Here is a 25,345-nt window from a genome sequence, read left to right on the forward strand (position 1 = left end):
ACGTCCCTTTCTACCTTGGATTTGTTTCAAACTTTCCATAATAAAAAGACAGAAGGGGCCAGAGAGATGACTCGGTGGTTAAGAGCACTGACTTCACAACCAGCGGGGACTAGAGTTCAGACCCCAGCACCCATCTAAGATGCCAGGCCTCCACAAATGCCTGTGGCCCCAGCTCAGGGATGTGACGCCTTCTTCCAGCCTCTGTACACACAGGCACACAACCTTCCCTCGAAACGCTCATATATTTACAGAAAGGTGACACATCCACATGGAAACCACACACTTCCTGTTCTGAAGAGTCAAAGGCACTGTCATTGTCGGAGCCTCAGCACATGATTGTTGTCGCTTTATTTATTTATTTATTTATTTATTTATTTATTTATTTATTTATTTGGTTTTTCGAGACAGGGTTTCTCTGTATAGCCCTGGCTGTCCTGGAACTCACTCTGTAGACCAGGCTAGCCTCGAACTTAGAAATCTGCCTGCCTCTGCCTCCCAAGTGCTGGGATTAAAGGCGTGCACCACCATGTCTGGCTTCTTCTGTTTCTTTATTTTTTGAGATTGTCATCTAATTAAAACACTTCTTCCTTTCCTTTTCTCCCTACAAACCCCTCCCTCCAATATGCCCTCCCGGTCTCTTTCTCATCAGTTATTATTACATGCATCAATTATTATTGCATGCATTTGCATGTATGTTTCTATACATGTATTCCTGAATATAACCTGTTGAGTCCATGTACTGTTACTGTATGCACGTGTGCAGGGCTGCCCATGTGGCAGCAGCCGCCCGTGGTTCCTCGTGCAGAGCTGAGGCTCCCCGCTCTCCTCCATGCAGTTTTGCACGTTCACTGGTGTTAGCCCTTCTCATCTCATGTTTCAGTGGTCATGGTGGTGAGCCGTGTGGTTATAGTTTTTGATATTTCTAGGAGACATCATCTCCCAGCAAAGTCTGGCTCTTACGATCTGTCTGCCCCTCCCTCCCCTGCCTGCAGTATCTTTGGTGTGAAGGGAAATTCTCTCCAGGTTGATGTTTGACTTCACTTAAAAGTGTTTTATTGGTGGTCCTGCTTTGGTGGCTTCTGCATACACCCTTTTTTTTGTGGCTGCTTGTGCTGATGGTCTCTCCTCCCCCTCCTTCTCTCTCAAACAGGGTCTCATGTAGCCCAGGCTAGCCTGGAACTCATTGTTTAGTTGAGACTAACTCTGAACTCCTAACCCTCCTGCCTCTACCCCGAGTGCTGGGATCACAAGCATGCATTAATACACTAGGTTTATGCTGCGCTAGGGATGGGACTCAGGACTTTGCACATTCTAGGTAAGCAGTTTATCAACTGAAGAGCTACACAGAAAGCCCACAGAGAGCCCATCCCAGGCTCAGCAGGCCTGATTTAGCAAGTTCAGCCCACACCTTAGCCGAAGCATCACATTTGTAAAAAGCTGTCGGAAGCTTTGCCACTCATCATCAGGATGAAAAGGCCCTCACATTACCTGCAGTTCGCTCAGCTTCTGTGGTAGGGTCGCCATACTTTGGCATTCATAAGACAAATCAAGAGAGAGGAAATCCACCGCGCCCTAGAAGTAGAAAATCAAGCCATTAGGAACAAGTCCCTGCTCAGACGTGAGCTGTGACTCCCGTGACCAAGCTCAACCTTGGCATTCCCCAAAAGAAATCTGGGGATGCGTGTGCACATGGCCACATCACCTAGTGTGCCAGTGGGAGGGAGCGTGGGCGTGCCAGGTGTGGGGTGCTGACCAATGCAGGTGCGCCCATGCAGGGAGGGAATTAGAGTCTGGAGTCCCATCTGCCCTGGGCAGTACACTCCATTTGACCCTTGTGATATCTGGGGACCCTCTTGGGGCTGGGGTTTGGTGTTCCCTTCAGGCCAGAGTTTGAAGTCCACAGCAGGCAACCCTGGCGTGACTAGTTTACTAGCAGAAAGCACAAGCTACACTGGTGGTCAGCCATGTTCTAACCCACACTCTAGGTAAGGCCTGCTGAGTGCCCAGATCCCACATGATAGAACTGAGACTCCTCAAAATTATCCTCTGACATCCATATAAGTACCACAGCATGTGCATGCCTACACAGAGACACACAGGTACAGACACAGACAGGCGGACAGGCAGGCACACACACACACACACACACACACACACACACACACACACACACACACACACCTGCCTCCACATGCCTGGCTGACCACTCAATTCTCCATGCTGGGATCGCATGAGCTCATCGGCACTCTGGACCTGACCTGACACCCAGCCCCTCGCTGGCTCCCCAGTGCTCCCTAGTGATCACCAGGTTCCACAGGCTGGCCCCATGATGGAGAATGTCACGAAAGTCCCCCCCCCCAACACTCTCCATTCTTGTTTCTGCTGTCAGGTGTGTACAAGACACAGGCATGGGGGCTGGAGAGATGGCTCAGCAGTTGAGAGCACTGACTGCTCTTCAACTACATGCGGCTCACAACCATCTGTAATGAGATCTGACGCCTCCTTCTGGTGTGTGTGAAGACAGCTACAGTGTGCTTACATATAATAAATACATACATCTAAAAAAAAAAAAAACAGAGAGAAACCCTGTCTCAAAAAAAACAAAAAAAAAAAAAAAGAAGAAGAAGAAAAGAAAAAGAAAAAGACACAGGCACGGTCTTCCTTCCTGGAGGGAGCCATGCGCAGAGGGTGGTCGGATGCACAGCGTAGGAAGGAAGGCGAGTACGTAGACAAGCACATGAAGAAAGGCCGAGAATGAATGATACGGGCTGTAAGAAAAGCCTGCACTAGTGAGGCTGGTGTTCACCGGTGAGACTCCCCTGGGAACTCGGGAGACTTCCAAAGCCCAGGTCAGTCCCACCTAAGCAAGCTGTGAGCTCTCACCCCTCCCCTCCCCTTTTCCCTCCTCTCCCCTCCTCTCTCCTCCTCTCCCCCATCTTCTTCTCTCCCCTCCCCTCCCCTCTCCTTTCTCCTTTCTTCCCTTTTTTGTTTCAATGTCTTCGTTTGTGTGTGTGTGTGTGTGTGTGTGTAGGGGAGACAGGGTCTCATGTAGCCCAGGCTAGCCTTAAACTCACTGTGTAGTTGAGGATGACCTTGGCCTCCTAGCCTTCCTGCCCCTCCACCCCGAGTACTGGATTCTAGGTCCCTACGCCGTGCCTAGTTTGTGGTACTAGAGACAGAAGCCAGGGATTCATGTACTCGAGGTGCGCACCCCGCCCACTCGCTGAACTCCATAACCAGCCATGTGGGACACGGTTGTGTAGTGTGTACGCTGACAGCCGCACTGTCCTGGGCCATACGTGTGAGGGACCAGAGTTCCTATTTGCTAACTCAGGAACTTGAAAACCATCCATGATAAGGTTTTGGATAAACAAATCTCCTGATGACTAAATGCCATCTAAATTAATTTATAAAGAGTGATAATTGCTATCAGGAGACCAAAGGGCTGATCATAAAAATGTGTCTTCAGCAGCAGCCTTTGACCTGGCATCTCAGCCATGCGGACACCGTGGCATTGTGAGATGAACCCAGCATGGGGCCTGGGTCCCCTCTGGGAAGCCCCCACCCTGCTCAGTGCAAACCCAGGGCCTCAACGGGCCTGCCTGCGGATGCCTATGTCTCTGACTCTGGACTCAACTTCTGGATTTGCCCTGTGTGTATCTAGTGCTGACTTCTGGTCCTTTTATAGGGCGCCTGCCTTCCACAGCTGTCCCTCCCACTGTGCCTCTTTTCATGTGTCCAGCAAAATTCCTCCGACTGTTAACATCCACACAAGAGTTCCCCCAACAGGAGGTTCTGACCAGACCTCCTCTGTCAAACCGAGGTGCTCTTTCCCCTGGGAGCTATTTGCAGAGACTTGGGGAGACTTTGGCTTGGGGATATGGTTCAGTTGGTAGACTGTTTGCCTCACATGCATGAAGGCCTGGTTTCCATCCCTAGTGTGTTACAAACTGGTGTGGTGGTTCATGCCTATAACCCCAGCACTTGGGAGGTAATGGCAGGAAGCTCAGGAGTCGAAGATCATCTTCAGCTATGTAATGACTTTCAGGCTAGCCTGAGATACACATGATCCATTCTCAAAAACAAAATGAATAAAAAAGTAAATGAATAAATAATAGTTACTAGAGAAATTCCCTCACTCAGGGAGGCTAAGACGAGAAGATTGAGCAAATCAGAGGCCATCTTGGGCTACAAGATGTTAGTGAGGGGCTGGAGAGATGGCTCAGCGGTTAAGAGCACTGAATGTTCTTCCAAAGGTCCTGAGTTCAATCCCGGCAACCACATGGTGGCTCACAACCATCCGTAATGAGATATGACTCCCTCTTCTAGAGTGACTGAAGACAGCTACAGTGTACTCATATAAATATAATAAATAAATCATCTTTAAAAATATGTCAGTGAGGCCCTGTCTCAAAACCAAACAAAATGCTGGACAATGGTGGCGCACTTCTTTAATCCCAGCACTTGGGAGGCAGAGGCAGGAGGATTTCTGAGTTCAAGGCCAGCCTCGTCTACAGAGTGAGTTCCAGGACAGCCAGGGCTACACAGAGAAACCCTCGAAAACAAACAAAAACAAACAAACAACAAAAAAAGCAAAGAAGCAAATGAAAAATCTCATCTTTAACAATTAAAAGTCACACTTTAGCCAGGCATAGTGGCGCATGCTTTTAATCCTAGCACCTTGGGAAACAGAGGCAGGTGGGTCTCTATGAGTTCGAGGCCACCTGACCTACATAACTGAGAGAACAGGAGCTTGGCCACCTTACCTTGGAGGCACCCCCATTCCGGCCTAAGCCTCATCCTTCCTGTGGTTAATTCCAGCCTCGGCACCTGCCATCCCTGCCCCAGCGCTGTGACTGACAGTTTCAGTTTCCCTAAGTTTCCACACAGAGGCTTTCTCTAGAATAAATAAATGCAGCCACATTCTCTCTAGGCATTACAGGGGCGTGCCTACCTTAATGACAGCAGCCAAGGATGGGTCTTGCAGAAGCTCGTGGATGTCTTCAGCCTTCAGGACCACAGACAGCTTTCCTCCTGGAACCGGACAAAGGAGTGAGCAGAGACTGAGGGAGGGTTGAGGCTTTCTGAAGAGATCTCTACTGTGGCTTGTCTCTAGGGGACTGACTTTGTTAGAAAACAAAGTGGCCAATAACCACGATATCTCTGTAAGAGACTATTCTGTTCTTAATTTGTATTTTCTGAGAAAGAGTCTTACTGTGTGACTCTGACTGCCCTGGAACATGATTTGTAAACCAGGCTTGCAGAGGTTCCTGCCTCTGCCTCTGAGGGCTCTTGTGTCACCACGCCTGACTCAAGACTGTTTTGTACGAATAAGGACTGCTATACAGAGCACTTGGAAGAGTCAGAATAAAAGGAATTATCTAAGGTGACAATGGAAGCCCTTTCTAAATTCTATTTAAATCACAGTGCTCTAGGCTTTGCCCAGAAACTGGTCACCAGCACTGTTCACACTCCAGGGAACTGTTGCTTCTTTGCCTTCATTGCAGCTGCTGTGACTTGAGGGGGAAAAACAGGAAAATCTGATGTATGTGACTTGTGCGTGTGCGTGCGTGTGTGTGTGTGTGTGTGTGTGTGTGTGTGTGTGTGTGTATGTGTGCATGCACACATATGCGTGTGTGTGTGTGTGTGTGTGTGTGTATGTGTGTGTGTGTGTGTGTGCATGCACACATATGCCCTGGGGTCTCAGGGATGATGGTGCACACCTTTAATCCCATCACTCGAAAGGCAGAAGCAGGCAGATCCCTGAGTTCAGGACCAGCTGGGTCTACAGAGTGAGTTCCAGGACAGCCAGGACTACACAGAGAAACCCTGTCTCGAAAACCAAAAAGAAAAAAAAAGAAAAAAAAAGAAAGCCAATGTTGAAGACCCATCTTCAAATTTAAAGTCAAGAGATGGATGGGCCCAAGAACAAGTACCCATTTAAAAATATATACTTGTTTTTATTTATGTGTATATATCTGTGTCCATGTGAGTATATGCAATTCATTCACAGATGCCTACAGAGGCCAGAACAAAGTGTAGAATGCCCTGGAGCTGGAATTCCAGGTGGTTCTGAGCCACTTGATATGGGTGCTGGGAATCAAACTCTGCTCCTCTGGAAGCGCAGCAAGCACTCTTAGTCAATCAAGAGCCATCTCTCCACTATCCCAACCCCTAACAGAGACTCATGTAGCCCAGGCTGGCCTCAAGCTCTCCGAGTAGACAAGGACGACCTTGAACTGCTGATCCTCCTACCTTCACCTCCCAAGCTGAAATTATCGGTAGGCACCACCAGGCCTGGTTTATGCAGTCCTGCGGATTGAAGTAGGGTTTTCCCGATGCCAGGCAAACACTGATTCAGCTCCATCCCGAGCCAGGAACATAAACCTTAACACAAGCTATCTATCTGTGTCATTCTGATCCATGGCCCTTAGATGGCTCGGAGAGACTAAAGCAAAGGGCTTGGGATTCTCAGGTGCTGCCTGTCTCCCTGGCATGCACATACACCCACACAGTATACATTCCTGAGAAGAAAGACAGAAGCACTACAGCTGGGAACATGGCTGGGTTGGTGAAGTCATTGACTCACAAGCATGAGGTCTTGTCCTGGCTGGTTTTGTATCACTTGAAACAAGCTAGAGCCATTCGAGAGGAAGGAGCCTCCGTGGAGAAAACGCCTCCAGATGTAGCTGTAAGGCATTTTCTCAACTAGTGGTCAGTGGAGGAGGGCCCGGCCCATTGTGGTGGTGCCATCCCTGGGCAGGGCAGGCTGAGCAAGCCATGGAAGGGGAGCAAGCAGTGAGCAGCACCCCTTCATGGCCTCTGCATCAGCTCCCGCCTTAGGACCCTCATCTGTTGGAGCTCCTGTCCTGACTTCTTCAATGATGAGCAGCAATGTGGGTGTGTAAGCCTTTCTCCTAGCGTGGTCATGGTGTTCTGTCGTCACAGCAATAGAAACCCTAACTTAAGACAGGACTTGAGTTGAAGCACTAGAATCCATGTAAATAATGGGTAGAAGTGTGCGTGTGTAACCCCAGCACTGGGAAGGCAGAGACGGGTGGATCCTGGTTTGCCAGCATAGTCTACCTAACGAGTCCCAGGCCAGTGAGAGACCACACTTCAAAAAACGCGGTGTTTGGCTGTTGAGATGGCTCAGTATCTAAAAGGACTTGCTGTGCACTGACAACCTAAATTCAAGCCCAGAACTCACAGTGGAAAGAGAGAACAGACTCCTAAATGTCATCCACATTTGACTTTCATACACATACATACCATACACACACAAACACACATACACCACATACACACTAATAATAAAAAAATAAGGCTCATATTTGCTGGGCAGTGGTGGCACACGCCTGTAATCCCAGCACTTGGGAGACAGAGGCAGGTGGATTTCTGAGTTCGAGGCCAGCCTAGTCTACAGAGTGAGTTCCAGGGCAGCCAGGGCTACACAGAGAAACCCTGTCTCGATTTTGAGATAGGGTTTCTTTTATATCCGTGGTTGTTCTAGAACTCACTCTGTAGAGTTCAAGGCTGGCCTCTGCTTCCTGAGTGCTGGGATTAAAAGCATGCACCACCATACACAGCCGAAATAAAAATTAAAAACAAGCCAGGAGGTGGGGGCACACGCCTGTAATCCCAGCACTTGGGAGGCAGAGGCAGCTGGATTTCTGAGTTCGAGGCCAGCCTGGTCTTCAGAGTGAGTTCTAGGAAAGCCAGGGCTACACAGAGAAACCCTGTCTTGAAAAACCAAAAAAAACAAAAAACAAAAATTAAAAACAAAAATGAGGTAAGCTGGCCTAGAGGAATGATACTTGAAGTTGTCCTCTGGCCTCTACATACATGTGCACACACACACACACACTCACACACACACACGGTATCATTAGATTCCCTTCAGCCATTAGGATTAAATTAGTCGGATCCACACAGGGAAGTCGCTCAGCAGTTGCTCAGCTCTGTGGTCTGGAAACCAGAGGTTGAGTAAAGCTAGTGTCCGAGTGAGTGCATTCAGGGACTCCTGAGCACTAGTTTTGTTTGCTGTGGCACTAGGCATTGACCCCAGGGCCTCCAGCAAGCTGGAAAGTACTACACTACTGAGCTGCACCCCTGGCCCCAGGGTTCATTCTGTTACATGCACAGAAGAACTTTGCAAAGCTTGGAGTATGGACTGTGTCTGGGAGGCAGTCCTCATTCTGATAAGATAAAGCTGTCCCTGGCTATCGAGAGGCTGGCCCACTGGGGCCACATTCCTTTTCCATCCCCATACTTACACCAAGCTTGCATCAGCACACACGGATGGGATGGCGCCTGCCTGCGTGCATGCGTTCCCAGCCCATGTTCAACCTTTCAACACGGACAACTTAATCATGCGCTGCTGGCATCAACTCTACCCGTTGGTGGTTGTTTGCAGTGTATGTGTGTGTCTGAGGTGTGTGTGTGTGGGGGGGGGTCCTAGCGTCATCTGGGGTGCTTCCCACAGCTGTGTGTGTTTCTGCACTTCCCACCAGAAGGGCGTGCACTCTTCCTCCAAAGCGGCCGCACCCCTTGACACTACCCAGCAATGGCCAAGCCTGCACTTTCTCCAGGTCCTCGTCAATGTCCCTCTCAGAGCGGCCCTGACGGGGATGAAGCAGACACTCATGGGGCTTCGATCTGCATGTCTCCAACGGGTACTGGCACCTCTTGTGCTTTGTTGCTTTGCTGCCTCTGAATCTTCTTTGGAGACATGTCCACAGAAGTCCTTAGCCTGGTTTTGGATGGCAGGATTTAGGAGAAGATCTCAAATACACAAACCTGTCACATATCCAACTCCTGCTTCCTGTTGTTAGGAGCTTGTCTGTCCCCCCAACCCCACCTCTCTCTGGCTGGGTGTAGTGACACACACTTTTAATCCCAGCACTTGAAAGGCAGGATCTCTCTGAGTTCAAGGCCAGCTTGGTCTACAAAGTGAGTTCAAAGGACAGCCAGAGCTACGTTGAGAAACACTGTCTTGGGGAAAAGAAAAGTTCTGATTTTCCTCTTACCTTTTTCCTTGTTTCTGGTAACCAGGGTGGCCTTGAACTTGCTGTGTAACTGAGGATGACCTTAAGTTCTCATCCCTCTTTCTTGCTTCCATCTCCTGACGTGCTGTGCTGGGAATGCAGCCCAGGGCTCTGCAGGCCCAGTCTCAGTGCTCAAGGCTCATTTTACTGAAGTCATTTTAATTGGTTAAGTAATTAATTTATGAGTCTGAATCTCATGTGCTTCCAAGATGGCCTCGAACTTCTGGTCAGCCTGTTCCCACCTTTTCAGTGCTTGGGTTAAGGCCTGTGTCACTATGCCTTACACAGTGTCACTTTCGCAATGCAGGGGATGAATCCAGGTCTTCCTGCATGCTTGCCAAGCACTCTACCAACTAGCTATATCCCCAACCATATTGTTCACTTAAAATTTAAGTGTTTGTCTGTCTGTCTGTCTATCTATCTATCTATCTATCTATCTATCTATCTATCTATCTAGGTATCTTCATCATCATGTATGTGATATGTGCAGGAGTGCACATGTAAGAGCATATGTGTAGATATGTGTAGGAGTCACAGGACAACTCTGGAGAACCAGTTCTCTCCTTCCTGAGTTCCAGGGATAGATCTCAGGCTGTTGGGTGTGCTAGCAAAGCACTTTTACCTGCTGAGCGATTTTGCTCACTTTAAAAAGGTTTCTTTTCATTTGTGTGTGTGCGTTGTTTCACTGTTTGCCTTGCTATCTGTGTACTAGTGCACTGGGAGGCCAGAGGAGGGTGTTGGATCCCCTGGAACTGAAATTACAAGCAGTCGTGAGCTGACAGATATGGGTGCTAGAACCCAAGCTTGGGTCCTTTGGAAGAATAGCAAGTGCTCCTAACTGCCAAGACGTCTCTCCAGCCCCCATTGTGCCAATTCAAATGGAATAATACCCCTCAAGGCTCAGGGGTCTGTGTGGAAGAGGAGGTGTAGACACTAGGAGCCAAGGGTGACTCCAAGAAACAGTGTCTTCCAGACACAGCAGGGCCGTGGAGCTCACAAAGGGCCTGCACTGGTTGAAGGTGGGGTCTGACAGGGTCAGGCCCCCAGCACTGAGGGCCAGGTAGACAGGAGGTCCCGCCTAAGCAAGAGCCTATCTGCAGTTGGTTCCTGCTCACCTAGGAAAACATTGCTCTCCAATGGTGTCTCACTGGGTATACTAACCACATTTCACAACAGGCCCCTTGCAGGACCAACACAACATGAACTCAGTTGATACTTTGTAACTTTTTTGTCTCTCTGTATTCTGAACATTTTTTTTGTCTTATTGGTCTTTTGTTTTGTTTTTTTGTCTCTGTGGGGTTTTTTGTATGTGTATATTTCTTGTTTTGGGGGGGCATGGGATTGGGTAAGTATGTAGGTGGGAGGGTGCTGGGAAAGAGGCAGACTGTGATCAGAATATACTCTATGACATTTTTTTTCAATAAAAATCAAATTATAAGCCGGGTAGTGGTAGTGCACACCTGTAATCCAGGACAGCCAGGGCTATACAAAGAAACCCTGTCTCGAAAAAATCAACTCAAAAAAAAAATCAAATTATATTTTGTCTTGCTATTGACTTCTATCTTACTATTGAGTTCCTTTATGAAGAAAGATTTCAGGCCAGGCTTGGTAGTACACACCTTTAATCCTAGCACTCAGAAAGCAGAAACAGGAGGATTTCTGCTAGTTCAAGGCTAGCTTGGTTCACATAGTGAGTTCTAGGCCTGCCAAGGGACAGTCTTTTTTTTAAAAAAGCTTCTATATTTTAGTTTTTAAACTTTTGTTTGTTAATTTGGGTTTTTGTTTGTTTGTTTTGTTTTTAGACACAGGGTTTCTCTGTGTAGCCCTGGCTGGCCTGGAACTCACTCTGTAGACCAGGCTGGCCTGGAACTCAGAAATCTGCCTGCCTCTGTCTTGCAGAGTGCTGGGATTACAGGTGTGCGTCACCACTGCCCTGCTCAGGTCTGATTCCTAACACCCACCTGGCAGTTCACAACCCTGTGTAACTCCAGTTCCAGGATCCAAGCATCCTTATATTACTCAGACATACATGCAGACAACACCCACATACATAAAATGAAAATAAAAAATAAAATCACACACACACACACACACACACACACACACACACACAATAATTCACATGCACTTAGGGTGTGGCTTAGTGGTTCGTACTTGCCTGGCATGCACAAGCCCTGGGTTTTAGCCCAGCACTGAATTAAACTGGATGCAGTGGCATATGTCTGTCATCTCAGAATTCAGGGGGTGAAGGCAGGAAGATAAGAGGTTCAAAGTTATCTCCTGGCCACACAGTGAGCCAGCCGAGGCTATAAGAGAGATTATCTCAAAGAAAGAAAAAAACATGTTTCAGACAAATGCAGGATTTGTCTGGGAAAATTCACATTACTGATTCTCAGCAGATCTGGTGGGGTGGGGGTGGGGGTGGGGTCTCCAGGAAGCGTACAGATGGGAGGGAACACCACCATAACAGTGCATACTCACCCTGAGAAGAGTACTTTGTGTGGTAAATGTCAAAGGCTTTCCTGTGGGCACTGCTGAGTGTCTGGAGACCTGAAGCTTTCAAATCCTGGTGGGGAAGACCCATGATCACTTTCTCCAAGTCACTGAAGGTGAACCAGATCTCAACAAGGTCCCCAAAGGACTGAAAAGCCAATGTGGCATAGTCAGCAAATAGGTCAGCAAAGACCACGTCTCTCTGGATGGTGCTGCTTGTGGGTGGCATCTCGGGGCACAGGACCACCATGGGCTGCAGCTGGGCATCCTTCAAGGCCTGGAGAAGCTGTCGGTAGCACCTCACTGCTTCCTGGTTCGGATTCTTGGAGCTTCCTGTTGGGAGAAGTTGTGCCCACGACAGAAGTACTTTGTAATGGGTAACCTGGCTGGCACGAAGACTGCTGAAGTACTGAGGCAAGAAGGAGGGCAGTGGCTGCTGGCAGACATAGATGTCGGTGTCGCCGGCTACCAAACCAGAGCCCTGCTTTTCCAGCGGATGGTTCAGATTACGCACTAAGTCATTTGTTAGAGGACCAGCGGCTGAAATAAAATTTCTTTCAGATTCCCAGTCATTCCCCTGGCATGAAAGACCTAGGAGGACGGTACTCAGGAAGAGTGCTGTCCAAGGCAGCTCCATGTTCAGGGAACTGTTAGAAGCATGTGGAAGGAATCCTGACTTTATGAGCACAGCCAAGGCTATAAAATACAGTGATTATCCACACAATATTTAACTGGGTTATCTAGGATAGATAAATCAGAACTTGGTTCAACCAGTATAATCTTCAGGGAAAAAATATTTATGTTTATACATACATGTTTGTGCACTTGTGTGTAATACACAGGCCAGAGGTAGATCTTGGGTGTCCTCCCCAATTGCTAGTTCCTGGAAACTGCCTGTCTCAGCCTCTTCAGTGCAGAATTACAGATGTGCATCATCACAACAGAAGAAAAGAAAAACTTGAGAACTGGAATGGCAGTGCCCTTCTAATTCAGCACTCAGGAGGCTGAGGTAAGCCAATCTCTTGAGTTTAAGGCCAGCCTAGCTTACATAGTAAGTTTCAGGCCAGCCAGAGCTAGTGAGACCCTGTCTAGAAAAAGCAAAAATTAGACATGGGTGGGAGTGGAAATCTGGCTCAGTGATTTAAGAGTATTTGTTGCTTTTACAAAGGAAGCAGGTTTGGTTTCTAGTACCCAAATGGTGACTCACAAAGGGGATCTGAGGCCCTCCTCTGACCACAGGCATCAGGCATGCATGGTACATATACATATGTGCAGGCAAAACACTAACACACATAAATCCATCTTGTAAAGGGGGAGGAGCAACCCTTCTCTGTATACATGTACACACTGTATGAAAGTGCATGCATGTCAGTGTGTATCTGTGTAGAGTAGGGACGGCTTTGTCCATTTTTCATTTTTACTTAAAAATGAAACAAAAAGCATGTGTATGCGTGAGCTGCACCCATGAGGTCAGCAGGGCCTTTCTTACCAGGTCAGCCCTTGGGAGCACACGCAGGCCCTCAGGCTCGTGTAAGCTCTTCAGCGGCTGAGGGGTCTTTACAGGCCCTGACTGACAGGCTGGATCTTTCACTGGCTCGGAAGTAACTTGCTAGGATAGGCTGGCCTGCATCTCTTCTTCCCCGGTGCAGGGATTCCAAGCGAGGACCACCACATTCAGTCCCTCATGTTTGAGGGTCAAGTACTTGAACGGCTGAGCTATCTCAACAGCCAGTACAGTAACGACCAAGTTTTCATATCACATTAAAATATAAGGAGTTTTCAAGTGTCTTTGGAGACACTGTGAGGTCAGGTGTGGTGGGGATTTCGTTAATCCTATTACTAGGGAGGGAGGACAGCTAGACTACATAGTGAAACCTTGCCTTTAAAACACACACCACACATAGCAAGACTGTCTTTAAACATACCAAACCCTGCATTTTTCGGTTTTCACTGTGTACACGCACAAACATAAGTTTGTATGTGGCCTCTTGCCTTTTACCACTGGTTCTGGGAATTGAGCTATGGTTGCATGGCAGGCCTCTTTACCTGCTGAGTCATCTCAACATATTTATTTGGAACAACAATTTATGTGCATGAATGTTTTGCTTATATGCACCCGTGTATCACATGCATGCCTGGTGCATGCCATGCATGCCTGGTGCCTGCAGTTACAGATGGTTGTTAGCAACCATGTGGGTGCTGAGTGTTGTTCCTCAGGTGCCATACATTTAAAATAATAAAACAAAAAAACAGGAACTCTCACTGGCCTGGAACTTGCCAAGTTCATCAGGCCTCAGGGACCTGCCTGCCTCCACGTCCCCAGCAACAAATTATAAGCATGAATCACCATCTCCAGGTATTTTGCCAGCCCTGTACTGGCTAGTGTCAATTTGCTGTGAGCTGGAGTTATCGGACCCGACGTCTCAGTCGGAAAAAATCCCTCCATTAGATGTGGCTGTAGGCAAGCATAAGAGGTATTTTTGTAATTGGGATTCATGAGGGAGGGCCCAACCCACGCAAGTCACAGGGATGACCGGTCCATGCCTCTGCTTCCAGGATCCTGCTGTCTTAGCATTCCTGTCCTGACTGTCTCATGAACAGTGCTCAAGTGTAAATTAAATACCTTTCCTAACTTCTTTCCTGCCCTACTTGCTCTTTGGTCACAGTGCGTCCTCACCGTAACAATAACCCCAAAGCAGGCCCATAATCTCTTTAAGATTGGGCTTTCTCCTTAGCCCTTTTGGTAACAGTCTCTTTGTAGCCCTAGATGGTCTGGAACTCAGTATGTAGACCAAGCTTGCCTTCAACCCAGAGATCCACCCACAAGCCTCCATCTCTCCAAGAGCTGGTACCACCCACCATACCAACTATTCCTTCTGATAGGTGTCCTTGCCCAGGTTACCTGAAATTGTAGTCTCATCTGTCTACCTCAGCCACCTAGTAGCTGGGCCTACGGAGTCATGCTAGCATACCTGCTGGCTCACATAATCAAAGTTGTGATAGGAAGACATATCAGTAACAACTACTCACAAGGAAAGGCTTATGTACTGTTGGAATAATGAACTTTCAGTATTTTTCTTTAAAACAAAACAAAACAAAATAAAAAAATCAAAAATGTTGGCAATAGAGAGCTTGCGATACAAAAAAAAAAAAAAAGGGTTGATAAGCCAGCTCTGCGGGCAAACTGACCTGAAGTAAGGACAGCAGTATCTGACCTAGGGAAGCCACATAGCATTTGGCCTGGGCTTGACAGATACTATAGCATTCATGCCCCCACCAAACATAGGTTTAATTCTTATAAAAATAATTGAGAACAATTCCAAAGAATTATATTTAGGAAAGAAAGAAAATAAATCAGTACTGAGTAGATGGTAAACAGTCCTTATTCTAGAAGCCAGGTGTGAGAACACAACTGTAAGCCCAGCACTCAGGAATTAAGACAGGAGTATCAAAAGTTCAAGTCTAGGCTACATTAAGTTCCCCAGCTGCTCCACCCCCGCAAAACAAAAACAAACAAAAACAAACAAACAAAACCCAAGCAAACCCCACCAAAACCACTGGGAATTTACTTCAGAAAGTCACCAAGGCCTCTCGCTTGACATAGTCTTTCTACTAGAGAATAAGCCAGAAAAAACTCACTCATGGAAATGGAGACAATAATCCAAAGTAGAAATGAAGACAACCACAACGGACAATCACTGAACAAGCTGTTTTATTTTGAGTAAAAGCAGTAGTTGGGAACAGAAGAAAGCACTTTCCACAGACACATGCATGACAAATGCAGCAGGCTTTTCCTACACATGATTAAAAGGTCTTCCAGGAAGAACATGATTAGGTTCCAACTTCAATATGACAAGAAGCACAGAGTGCCCAAATCTGTCTCAGTATGAAATTCACAGGGCCACGAACTCAGCTGTCACTTCTCAAACCATACTCAAGCATTGCTCCAGAGACTGTCTCAGTGGCGTTCAGGGTCCAGGCTAGGGCTGGACATCACAGGTCCTTGGCCATAAAGTTACCTTCAATTCCTCAATCTTCAAGCAAGTAGTTAGGGTTGACAACCAGGTAAGGGTCTTCCTCATAGCTCTCGCTCCCTTCACTGGAGCCTTTCAGTCCAGCTTGGGTGAGCTCAATCAGAACGTGATCCTGTGGAGCACAGTTTGTCCTCAGTCCAGAACCAGACACTTCCAAATATCTGCTACTTACACAGTTTCCTCTTGAAAAGCCCCTGGGCAGAACCACACCTTAAAACCATTATCAGTGTTCAGTTCCACCTCCCTTCTTACTAGGATGTTAACCTTTAAGTATAACTGCCTTGAAAAACTAAGAAACCCAGCAGGTATTATGACTTGTTTTTTTATTTTGTAAATTTTTTTGGTTTTTCGAGACAGGGTTTCTCTGTGTGGTCCTGGCTGTCCTGGAACTCAGAAATCCGCTTGCCTCTGTCTCCCAAGAGCAGGGATTACAGGCGTGCACCACCACACCACGCCATGATTTGTTTAAAAAAAGACTTATTTTATATACATGAGTATACTGCCTGAAGATGTACCAGAAGAGGGCATAGGATCCCATTAAAGATGGTTGTGAGCCACCATGTGGTTGCTGGGAACTGAACTCAGGACCTCTGAAAGAGTAGTTGGTGCTCTTAACTGCTCCACTGAGCGAGCCATCGCTCCAGCCCCAGGTATTGTGATTTAAATAAGGTATCCTACATATTTTATCAAATGCTTGTCAATACAACTTCAACAAAACAGCAAACTGTGCTTAAATTTTAAGACTGTGCAAAATTCTGTGGTATCTAAATCTGATCATTTACTGCCCATCTGTTACTCACTGCCCATTAGCCCTTTTCATGAATCCCTCCCCCACCTTCTGAGGCCGTCTATGCAGCTAGAAAGCCCGAACTTGCGGTTTTCCTGCCCTCACTGAGTGCTAGGATTAAAGTGCGTGTCACCAAGTCAGCTAGATCCTATTTCTACTTCTTAATTATTCTGAAGAGTCCCAGCTAGGTTTTAGGGAGCTGCCGTGGGTGCTGAGGGTCTCCCTTGGGCACTCTGGGAGGGGAGGGGAGAGCATGCTCACAGCACTGAACCCTTTTCAGCTCTCATCTGACTTTATGAGGATCATACCCAGGCCTCTCACGTGCTAGGTAGATCCTATTCCAACTGAAACTAGGAACAGGTCAAGGTCTGCGATGGTGGTATACATCCTGGAATACCAGCACTCAGGCAACGGCTAAGGCACAAAGACCTTGAATTCTAGGCCAGTGGGGGCTTCATGGTGAGACACAATCTCTAAATAAATAAGCACAAAATACCTAAACATAATTCATCTGGGAATTTTCTCTCTGAACAAGTAAAAATAAATGTAGAACACACCATCTGTCCTCTTCTCTTCCAGCACCTAAGCAATTTTTACCAAACAAAATAGAAAAGAGATTGTGGGTGGAAGTGGGGTACAAGGAACAGGCGATGCTAGTGGGTTGGTTGAGAATTACATAGCCAGGTATGACGGTGGCAGGGTGAAACAGAATGTTAAAAAGCTCCCTAACAGGAGCTTAGGAATCAGCAGAGGCATGTCTGAGCAGCATGTGCAAACCCAGGGCTCAATGCTAGTACACCTAAGTAAAGACAGCACAAAAAGTCCACCCACGAGATCCAAACGCTGCCTGCTCAGCTTTTACCTAATTTCTACTTATTTCAGGAAAAGTCCCTCCTTTGCAGTTAATTTTCCTCAACCACAATTTGACCACACCCCAATGATTTAAAATAAACAAACCCATCAAAAAGCCTGCAGATATAGGCACTCCCTGGATACCTACATAGTGTGTGAGCCGATGAACAACCTTCTCAATGATCCTCTTTTTATTTATGAGCTCCTCCTCAGAGTCTATTTCGGACTCGATTTCCTTCAGGTACCAGTTGACAAGCTCGCTCCTCTTTAGTGCTGACTCATCCTCCTCTGCAACAGAACAGTGTTTAAAAGGACTGACCTCTAGCAAACTGCCACACATAGAAAAATAAGGTACAAAAGTAAAGCTCACTGGTTTTAGAACACGTGCTTAGGATCCAATCCTTAGTACCACGTACACATACAAAAGATATAAAATCACATGTATTTGTAAGCTCTCTTCAGAGTATTTTGTTTTGATTTTTTTTTTAGACAAGGTCTTCTTAGTTTGTAGCCTTGGCTAGCTTTGAACTCAGAGACAAACCTGCCTCTGTGTAAGTGCTAAGACTAAGTGTAGGCCACTGTACTCAGCCAGAATCTACCTCTGATTCTACTTCAGTTTGAGTACTGGGTGAACCTGGCTGTGAAAGTCTGCAGCACAGATTAGAATTGTGCATGGTTGAATTAAGCTTAGAAGCCATTAGAGTTGTCCTCGGAACTTTTTCCTTCCTAGAACACATGCTGGGCAGCTCACAACCTACTGTAACTCCAGCTCTGGGGGAGCCAAGTCCCCCTTTTGGTCACCACAGGCACCCATGCACAAATGTCTGTATACATACAACAAGAATTAACTTCAGCTCTAATAGACGATGGCTTATCCTCCTACCCACAGCTAACCGTGACACTGACATGAAACCATGGTAAAGCAGGTAAGAGTAAAAAGTGGGCAAGTGTCCCACCAACCAGGTACAGCAGAGGAGGATTCTATTTCATTTGTGGTACTTTATAGATAAAATACAAATACCCTGCGAGACATCTGTTGGGATGAAAGCAACTATAGCCATTTCCACCTGTAAAAATGTTTTTTATATGATCAGATCTAAAGACTCTGCTTCAAAATCAAAAGCTAAATACAGGAACAGCTGTATTCCTGTTCTGTATTGTAGAATGATGTGTAAGCTTCTGACCATGACCTAGTAGGGAGGCTATGCTGGCACTGCCCAAGTCTCCCTCCTAAAGTGAGCCAACATAAACGATCATCTCTTCTAATTTCTGAAGCTTAGCACAACACTTAACATCAGAAGTGGCAGAAACAGCACGTCAGACTGGCAGCACCTAAGCAGCATAGGGTACATACTCACCTTCCTCCATTTTCCTGAGGTGGAGCACGATGAGATTAGAGATTCGGCAGTATTCAGCAAAGCCCAGCCTCAGGGAGGGCTTGGAAACAGTCTCCTGACTGGCATCTTCACTGGAGCCATTGATCCCATTCACAGGGGCAGGGCTGTCAGCATGGCCTAAGGAAGGAGGGAAGCCCCTAAGTCCCATCGTGCCTTCAACAGGCCCTCAGATAGTGCCCACGCACCCTCCATGCTAACATAAGCTTCAGAAAGCAACCATTTTATAGATAAACCTGAAACAAATTAAAATCCTACTAGTGAAGACAAATGACTTGAGAAGAGTGTCAGGGAGGGGGACAGAGATCTTATTGATACCACTTGCAGCAGGGCATGGCACACACCTATAATTTCTGCACTTAAAAGGCTGAATCAGAGGTTACAGATTTAAGACAACTTAGGCTACCTAACTAGTGAGACTTTCCCCCACATCTGCCAAAGACAATTTGTAGTGTTATAAACAAAAACATTCACCTGTTCAATGTGATCGAGGAGTTTAACAATCTTTTACTTCCTCTTTTTTTTTTTTTTGGTTTTTTCGAGACAGAGTTTCTCTGTGTAGCCCTGGCTGTCCTGGAACTCACTCTGTAGACCAGGCTGGCCTCCAACTCAGAAATCCACCTGCCTCTGTCTCCCAGAGAGTGCTGGGATTACAGGCGTGCGCCACCACTGCCCGGCTAACAACCGTTTAAATTGTTATGTACATGGACGCATGTGCACATGCTATAGTGCGCATGCAGAAACCAGAGAATTCAGTCCTCTTACCTTTACATGGTAAGATCACCAGGTTTTCAGATAAAGAGTAATACCCACTGAACCATCTACTCCAAGAAAATATTTCAAATTCAAGAGCTAAATAGAATATTCTAAGTAAGAGTAGGGGACAAAGGACCTATCCATTTTGATGGGCTTTCTTTTGCCCTTCCAAGCATATATACTTTGTACAACTACTTAACTGTGCTTCAGCTTATAGTTAATTTAAAATCCCTTTTGAATACATCCATTAATAACCATCGACACGTGTGCTGGCACCATGACACCCTGCAAGAACAGAGTCTGTCTCTAGGCCACAAGCAAGCTCCTCACCGTTGATGCCTCCTGGTCCCTCATCCGTCTCCATCTGGATCTCTTCCTCTTGATCTAGATTGACATCAGGTGTCTCTACACGGATGATTGATTTGTTCAGTAATCGAAAAGCTTCCTTCACATGTTTAGGCTGGACCTAAGCCAATAATCAGACAACTCAGTTAAAGTATTTTATACCAAACAGCTAAGAACACTGTGCTCTCCCCCATGTGGCACTACTAACTCACTGAAATGTCTGAAATGACTGACAATATCATATACTATCAAGATCAAAGAATAACTCTCACTTTCCACAGGCGTATATGCACTGATACAGCTGTATGTATCTGTCTCCTCCCCCACAACTAAGCTGGCTGGCAGCTCCCAACTCTTCCGTCGGCCTTTGTTCCTGTGAACAATAAGGCTCCTCACCTCAGACTACTGACACTGCCCCAAGGCGGTTTTACCTGACTCTCAACACAAACTCGCCAGTCTGAAGGCAGGCGACCCGCTGAGAGCTGGAGCCAAAGAAAATTCACAGGCCCGCCTTTGAAGTGACCGACTTCTGGGAGGGGTGGTCGATTCCCCAATGTCTATATAACTTGCCTTAAAAATATTAAAGTCAGTCTTGACCGGATTTCCCGCCTTGACTCAAATCTTTTTCGCCTTAACCTCAAAATTCTCTTTCAGGCCACCCAGTTCACATGTAGCCGCTGGCGGTCTACATGTATCTATGTATGTTTGTATTCTATGTATCTATGGTGAATATGTGCTCATGAGTGCAGATGTCTGTGGAGGGATGAAGAGTCCTGGATTCCTTGGAGCTGGAGTTACAGGCAGCTGTAAGCAGCCCAATGTGGATGTTGGGAACCTGTACTGGCTGGTTTTGTGTGTCACCTTGACACAGGCAGGAATTATCACAGAGAAAGGAACCTCCCTTGAAGAGATGCCCCGATGAGATTCAGCTGTAATGCATTTTCTTAATTAGTAATCAATCGGAGAGGGCTCATTGTGGGTGGTGCCATCCCTGGGCTGGTAGTCCTGGGTTCTCTAAGAAAGCAAGCTGAGCAAGCCAGTCCTGGCTTCCTTTGGTAATCAACAGCAGTGTGGAAGTGTAAGCTGAATAAACCCTTTCCTCCCCAACTTGCTTGCTTCTTGGTCATGTTTGTGCAGGAATAGAAACCCTAAGACAGAAACAAACTCTGGTTTGCAGAGAATATGATGTGTATTGTATGGATGCATCACCTGTCAATTAAAAAGCCCGTGGCCTACGGTGTAGGCAGGAAATGGGAAGTGGGATATCTAGGAGGAGAAAGAATTCTGGGATAGAGCCAGGAGGAAGAGTCCCCGGGAAGACCTGAGACAGACTCATGATTCCTGAGCACAGGTAACTAGCCACATGGCAGAATGTAGATTAAAATAAATGGGTTATCTTTAACAGCTATGACTAGCTACTAAAGTAGTAGTAGTCAGAGTAGAGCCTAGTTATATGGCCAAGGTATCTGTAAATATATTTTCTTATTTCTGGAGCAGAAATATATCTTATATCTGGGAGGCAGAACTGGACCTAACAAGAGTAGTATACACTTTCCTCCCTTTATTTCATTTTTATTTAATGTGCATTTGTCTGCAATTATGTCTGTGCACTCAAGAGCCTGCAGAGGCCAGAAGGTATTGGACCCCTTAGGACGAGTGTCAAGGACACTCAGAAGCCATCATGTGGTTGTTGGGAATATAACTGTTGGGCCCTCTATATTCTTAATCTCCCCAGCTCTAATTCTGTAACTCCTCAGCTCCATTTTCTTTTTTTTTCTTTACTTTTTTTGTGTAGCCCTGGCTATCCTGGAACTACCTCTGTATATCAGGCTGGTCTTGAACTCACAGTGAACCCACCTGCTTCTACTTCCTGAGTGCTGGAATTAAGGTGTGTACCACTACCACCTGGCATCTTCCTTTCTCCCTTCCCTTATAGTACTGAGAACTGAATCTAGGGCCCAACACACAAGTATCTATGACATCCCCAAATCCTGTTTTGTTGATTTATGTTTTGAGACAAAGACCCATTCAGCTCAAGTTGGCCTGAAATGTAGATGAGGATGACTTTGAACTCATAAGACTTGGGATTATAGGCATGTGATACAAGGTCAAGTTCAAGGCCAGTTTGGGCTTTAATTGCTATCTCAAAACCTAGGTGCGTTTATAACTCTATCCATGGTAGTCTGTGGCAGAGGGCTGGGGATTTAAGCCAGGTTACCAAGAGCCCCCCCCCAACAAATGAACCTAGCCTTTTCACAGACAAAATCTGAATTCTAACTGAACTTTGTATATAAAAGTACACAGAAGTTTCTTGACTTGAAGCAGATGTGTGGCTTCCAATATCGCCCCCTTCCCATAATCTGACATCTGCTTTGAGTCTAGGGCACCAAGAGCAATTAAAAACCCACAGAGCTAAGGTCAATGTCAAGAGTATGCTTAGCATGCACAAAGCCCTGAATTTAATTTGCCCTGGCACATGCAAAACCAAAATAATACCCAAACCCACCACACACTGATTATACAACCCCAAGGAGGAAGGCTCCTTCTGAGGCAGGAGCCACAGTCACATTTCTATTCCCAGCCAGAGGCCAAGAACACTGTAGAAATTAAATGTTTCTCTTGTACAAATGCTCACCTGTATCTACACTCCATCATCTACTGATTATAATAAACAATTTTATGTTACTATCAGTCTAGACATCATATCTCGTAACAGCAGGATAGCAACCTTCTTACTGGGAGAATAGATAAAAACACACCCACAAGCCAGGGCAGTGGTGGCGCAAGCCTGTAATCCCAGCGCTCTGGGAGGCAGAGGCAGGCGGATTTCTGAGTTGGAGGCCAGCCTGGTCTACAGAGTGAGTTCCAGGACAGCCAGGGCTACACAGAGAAACCCTGTCTCGAAAAAACAAACAAACAAACAAACAAACAAAAAAACGTCCACAAGCCAACTCATGCACCCCCTTCCCATGCGCAGAGGACTGGCACCTCGTCACAGCAGTGCATGCGGGCCATGGATTCTGAGAGTCGGATCATGCTCTCCAGCTGTCGCACGGTGATTCTCCACGAGGACTTGGTGACCCCAGAGCCGTCTCTCTGGCGGAGGCGTTTGTATTGTTCCACAATGAAGTCCTCTGACTCTTTGGAAATCTGTTTCAAAACCCGCCAAGTCAGGGAGGTATTTATATTCTCTTTTTATTGACTTCATTAAACTTCAGTTAAAGAGGCCCAGATGGGAGCACTCCAGGAAACAGGACAGAGGTGGAAACTTTATCACGAAGACAGTGAGTTACTTCAGAAACTGATACTCAGAAGCCTATACATTCATGTCCTAATTTTATGAACATGAAGACAATGGACCAGTGTAAGCAATTGACCATTTCTAAATGATGTTTAACTCATGAAGCAATAGAATAAAATGAAATGAACATCAAGATGTCAAAGCTCATTAGCACTCAGTCTATCCTTGAGGCTTAGCTAATGATTTTATACAGGCTGTAGGGAAAAAGACAGCATATGCTGACTTAAAAGGCCCTTGGGTTTACAGCAAGAAATTCAGTACACAGTAGTACTGGCAAATACACTCTTTATACAAAAACCGCTCACAATCCTTATTTATTTACCTTTATGGTTAGATAATGTCACTATATAGACCCCTATGCCTGGCTAAAATATTTTTATAAGTATTTAACAAATAAACCATTTTTTAAAGAAACAAACTAGTATTCAAAACAAACACAAAACTTAAAATTTAAGGAGATTATAGTGGACTTAAGAGGGTTTTAAAAGGAGTGTACAAAGTAGGAAGGAAAAGTGGTATGAATATGGGAGGGATAAAAAGCCTAGAAATAAGAGGTGGATTTATAAAAACACATCTTATTCAAGTATAAAGTTCTCAAACAATAAGCTAAAGATTTGAGGATATTAAAAAAATATATACAGCTAGGCACATTGGCACATTCCTACACACAAAGAAGCGGGCATCTAAAGTAGGGTTATAAGTTTGAGGTTGGCCTAGACTACACAGTGGATAGCCTGCCTGCCTCAAAAGATCAAAACCAAAGCTAAAACCAAGTTTAGTTAATTTCCACATAACCCATTTACATAAATCTGATTTTAACACCCACAGGCACCATGACTAATCCGGGTATGGCAGGGCAGATTACCTTGGGCTTAAACTGTCGGGCAAAGAGAAGATACCTTCTTATGTCATCAAGGGAATAAACTCGGTCGATCGATTCTTCAATCCTTGAATGCAAGTCTACTATGCGCCTGGCAATAGCATAATCTGTCACCTAATCCAAAACAAGAGAATTTCTTTCAGTCATAGTAATATTGATTCCGAAGTGCCACACATAGTAAGGGATGATATATAGCTACAAATGATCTTTTATCTGTGCTCATAGTAAAGACCTGCAAGCCCAGCACTTGGGAGGTAGAGGCAGAAACCTCAATGGAGTTAAGCCTTAACTACATAAATTCAAGGCCGGTATATGCTACAGTAGACCCTACCTTGAAATAAGAAAAGTTGCTTTATTTATTGTTTTTAGATTTATTTAGTCAATATGCATGAGTTTTGCTTACATGCACATCTGTGCATCATGTATATGTCTGATGGCCACAGTGTGTGTGTGTGTGTGTGTGAGAGGGGGGGGGGGCCTTGGATCTCACAGCAATGTAGTCCAGATGCTTGTGAGCGAATTGAAGATGGGTCCTTGGCAAGAACAACGTGCTCTTAACTGCTGAGCCATCTCTCCAGCCCAATGAGCAAAGGTTTTATAGATTTTTTTAAATTAAAAAAAAAAAAAAAACACATTTTATGCTGGGTATGGTAGCCTATGCCTTTAATCCCAGCACTGGGGGAGGCAGAAATTCTGTGCGTTTGAGGCCACCCTGGCCTACATAGCAAGCTCCAGACCAGAATTACGTTGAGACCCTGTCTCAAAAAACCAAGAAAATATATTTGCATCATGGACATGCTTGGTGGCCATAGGCCAAGAGTTGCTTCAGACCCCTGGATGTTGTCATGCATGTTGTGAGACACCACATAGGGATGGGCTTAGAATCAAACCACTAAAACATCTCTTAGTTTGTTTTATCTCCCTGAAATACCTGGACAGAATTGACTACCTTTAGTAAGGTGTTGTTATAACAAGAACTGAGGAGAAGGGGGAAGGGGAGGGGGGGTGGGGGGGGAGGAGGAACTGACCCAAACAAACAAAACAGATTTAGAAGAACAGTTAGAGAACATTACTGACACATGTGGTGGGGTTGAGCATGGTGGCGCATGCTTTTAATCCCAGCACTTGGGAGGCAAAGGTAGGCAGATCTTTGTCATTTTGAGGCCAGCCTCGTCTGCATAGTGAATCCCAGGATAGCCAGGGCCACATAGAGACCCTGTCTCAAAACAAAAACAAAAACAGAAGAAAAAAATTTTTAAACTTTCAAAACAAGCCTAGCAGAGCACTTACAGGAGCCTCGTATATGAAGCTGTCTTCTCAGGTCTGTCTAGAGCAATCTTCATGAAGTGGATGAACAGTTAAATTGTCTGACCAAGGTCTCACTAAGTAGTGGGGACAGGACTGAAGAGTCTCGCTTCAGTGTGTCCTCTTAGCCACTGCACTATTATCTATGAGT

The 25,345-nt window shown here is 45.9% G+C and overlaps 2 protein-coding genes across 2 annotated transcripts in view; both read right to left on the reverse strand.

Annotated features, from left to right (window-relative positions):
• Lct (lactase) overlaps nt 1-12,177 on the reverse strand; it is a 38,885-nt gene extending 26,708 nt beyond the window's left edge. The window contains exons 1-3 of the mRNA XM_052201085.1: nt 11,529-12,177; nt 4,955-5,034; nt 1,489-1,572 (exon numbers count right to left, since the gene is read on the reverse strand). Coding sequence (XP_052057045.1) covers nt 1,489-1,572; nt 4,955-5,034; nt 11,529-12,177 — 813 coding nt within the window. The remainder of the gene's footprint in view (nt 1-1,488; nt 1,573-4,954; nt 5,035-11,528) is intronic.
• Nucleotides 12,178-15,235: 3,058 nt separating this feature from the next.
• The window catches only part of Mcm6 (minichromosome maintenance complex component 6), a 28,207-nt gene continuing 18,097 nt past the window's right edge, over nt 15,236-25,345 (reverse strand). The window contains exons 12-17 of the mRNA XM_052200053.1: nt 23,875-24,003; nt 22,697-22,858; nt 19,694-19,829; nt 18,572-18,727; nt 17,362-17,501; nt 15,236-15,686 (exon numbers count right to left, since the gene is read on the reverse strand). Of these exons, the coding sequence (XP_052056013.1) occupies nt 15,570-15,686; nt 17,362-17,501; nt 18,572-18,727; nt 19,694-19,829; nt 22,697-22,858; nt 23,875-24,003 (840 nt within the window). The 3' untranslated portion in view covers nt 15,236-15,569. The remainder of the gene's footprint in view (nt 15,687-17,361; nt 17,502-18,571; nt 18,728-19,693; nt 19,830-22,696; nt 22,859-23,874; nt 24,004-25,345) is intronic.

The sequence above is a fragment of the Apodemus sylvaticus genome, chromosome 12 (assembly GCF_947179515.1).
Source record: "Apodemus sylvaticus chromosome 12, mApoSyl1.1, whole genome shotgun sequence".
NCBI classification, from domain to species: Eukaryota; Metazoa; Chordata; class Mammalia; order Rodentia; family Muridae; genus Apodemus; species Apodemus sylvaticus.